General features: G+C 27.7%; 1 protein-coding gene across 2 annotated transcripts; it reads left to right on the top strand.

Moving 5' to 3' along the window:
* Positions 1–536: 536 nt before the first annotated feature.
* On the top strand, positions 537–1,719 carry LOC110638195 (glucan endo-1,3-beta-D-glucosidase-like). Of its 2 annotated transcripts, none has more exons than XM_021788659.2 (4): positions 537–885; positions 1,061–1,089; positions 1,197–1,443; positions 1,537–1,719. In XM_021788659.2, exons 1-4 carry the CDS (start codon positions 810–812, stop codon positions 1,560–1,562), a joined length of 378 nt encoding a protein of 125 aa, XP_021644351.2. In that variant the 5' UTR covers positions 537–809; the 3' UTR covers positions 1,563–1,719. The 2 variants fall into 2 exon arrangements, with proteins under 2 accessions (XP_021644351.2, XP_057996990.1); XM_058141007.1 differs by having other exon boundaries at positions 1,203–1,443.
* Positions 1,720–3,139: the final 1,420 nt, after the last annotated feature.

Here is a 3,139-nt window from a genome sequence, read left to right on the forward strand (position 1 = left end):
ACAACCCTTAGAACTTCTAGCCATTGGTGGGTTCAATTAAGTTACCTACTTGTTAAAATAAGAATAAATAAATACTAAAATGTATAAAATAATTATAGGAAATTTTTAAATATTTTTTGCATGCAATTCATATAATATCAATTATGAAACAAATATCTCAAAACAATAAAAATAAAATTAAAAATTTTCTTCAACTAAACTAATAAATTAAAAATTATAAACTTTATATAAATTAAGTATGATTCATATAAAAAAAATATTATTATTTTCTTTAAAAAAATTAATAAAGTTTGATAAATATATTGAAAATTAATTATTTTACAAATAATTTATATTAATTATTTCAAAAAATATTAATTGTGAAGCCCATTACAAAAAATTCATTAAATGTTAAATCCCTACAATAGGAGTTAAATTTTAGGGTGGTACGTACGATACCACAAATATAATGCAGCAAAACTCAATAACTAATTGATAAAGGTCTTATGTCTTGAGTTTACAGTGAAGCCAAGAATTTCCCACCCAGCAACGAAGAACTTGCATGCGGTGGTCGGTTTTCATGCCGCCGGATTCATTTTCTAAACCTTTTTACCTTCCGCTGATTAAACGGCTCATTAATTAATTAGTAATGACCCAAATTAAACTCCTCTCTTTAGGAATGCCAACGGAAATTTTGTTTTGGCCGCAGCTTCCCACACTAATTAACTTTTCACCTCTTAGCAATTGCAGGCTCCACACTACAATTATTTAAACCTCTCGCTTCCCTTCTTTCAACTCACTTTGAGTTCTCCACACAACCCAATTAAGCCATGGAAAAATTAACTGTGTCTCTTTCCATCCTCATCCTCTATACTCTGCTTATGCTTGTGGTGATCATCAACTCAGGTACACCTATTTGAGCTCATATTTTTACTTAGTCTTCACTCATATATCATGTGCATGGAATTTATGTGTTTAACTTTTGTTTTTATTTTGGTTTGATTATTATCTTGTTAATGCTTTCTGAACCCATTTCTTGCTTCAAATTCATAACCTGGAAAACTTGTGTAAACTTATGCAGGAGGGATTGTGAATCCGGTTAATGGACAGGTAAAGCTAATTAAGCATGACATTATATAATTAAATACCCATATAATTTCTCTTAATTAATATCAATCGCGGATTAATCTTTGATTAGTTGAAAATTTGTGATGTAGGAACAGGAAAAAACCTGGTGTGTTGCGAAACCATCATCAAGTGATGCAGAATTGACAGCAAATATAAACTTTGCATGTGATAATTTGAAGGACTGCAGGCTAATTCAGCCAAATGGTGCCTGCTATAATCCAAATACTAATATTAACCATGCCTCAGTGGTCATGAACCTTTACTACCAGTCCAATGGCAGAAACTCATGGAACTGTGACTTCAAGGACTCTGGTCTTATCTCTAAGAATGATCCAAGTAAACACAAACTTTCATTTCACTAGTCAAAGATTCTGTAGTTATTGCAACATTAGTTGTTCTTATTAATTTGGTTGCTTACTGATGTTGCAGGCTACGGTGACTGCCACTATCCTTAATGGCCAGTGCAATATATAGCAATACAATGTGCTCGCTCGAGAGGCTTTGCTTGGTTTAGTTTGAAACAGATAGTGGAGGAAATCTTCTAGTCTTTCCATTGATTTCTTTGTCCATCAGCAACTTTATTTTTAAATGGAAAATGTGTTCTTTTGTCTTCTATGTGCATGGATAATTTGCTTAATAATACATCTATAGTTCAAATTAAAACTATGTTCAATTTTATTAACAATGTAATCAGCCGATAAATCCAGGGGTATAATATTGGATTAATACTTTTGAAGGGTCAAGATCAAAGAAATCATGAAGAGAAATAAAAACAAGAAATTAATATTCTGATATCCTGTGTGGTTATAGATGATAATGGAACAAAACCAAACTCAAATTCGAGAATTTTCCTTGCCCTCAATTTTTTGTTTTCTTGTACAAAAATCTGATTTTGATTGTGCTAAAGCAGCTGGCTTTTCAAACATTGAAAAAGACATGCAGCATATGGAGTTATTCATGAGCAAAAGTGCAAAACTAGCAACAAAATTAAAACTAGGTTCTGTGGCTGTAAATGTTTCATTCTAATATTCCCCTGAAGGGAAATTAGCAAGCCAGCAGATCACATTTATTTCTCACTAGTAATTAATAACTGGAAACTACGATTAATGATGGATAAAGATGACATTTTTTTTTTGTTTTAATTCGGTTTTATTAAAGATTGAGACTTCGAACTCGTAACATCACAATTTTGAAGATTAGAATGCTCCCATATTCCTCAAACCTCAGATTAGAGAATTACCTGTATTTTTGTACGTGTTTAATGATAATTTTAATATATAAAAATCAAGCACATTTTAAATGAAATATTTTTACCAATTATAATAATTAATAAATTTTATAATTTTTATTTTAATTTTATTTTAAATTAAAATATCAATCCTTCTAAATTAGTTCTATAAATAATAATTCAAGTGACATTAGTTAAGATCTATTCATTAGTCTTATAAAATTAATATATATAACAATGAAGCATAATGAGGAATTGTGAAAATGAAAAAAGTCATCCATGATAAGAATTTATTAATTCTATGGGATATATGAGAATTAAAGAAAAAACAATATTAAAAAACAACATTAACTATATCTTTGATAAACTAAAAAAATATAAAAATTTAATTATTGTCTCATTGAGTTTTGGTAATAATTAATAAATAAATTATTCATTTAAATTATAAAAATTTAGATAATAATGACATTAATAAAGATAGTCAAAAGAAAAATAAAAAAAATTAACTATTGAATATAAATGGTAATAACTATTAATTATAAAGAAATTAATCTTTATATGTTGAGTGTCATATGGTAGCACAAAAAATAAGTGCCCTATGGTAACTCTAAGAAAAATTTTACCTAGTTCATGATAAAAATATATGAATACTATGAAATACATGAAAAAAATATTGATTATATCTTTCATAAACTAAAAAAATAAAATAATAAGTTTAATTATTGAGGCTTGAGTTTCACTAATTAATTAATAAATAAAATAATCATTTAAATTATTAAAATTAAAGTGATAATGACAATGTTA

Source organism: Hevea brasiliensis, chromosome 18 (assembly GCF_030052815.1).
Source record: "Hevea brasiliensis isolate MT/VB/25A 57/8 chromosome 18, ASM3005281v1, whole genome shotgun sequence".
NCBI classification, from domain to species: Eukaryota; Viridiplantae; Streptophyta; class Magnoliopsida; order Malpighiales; family Euphorbiaceae; genus Hevea; species Hevea brasiliensis.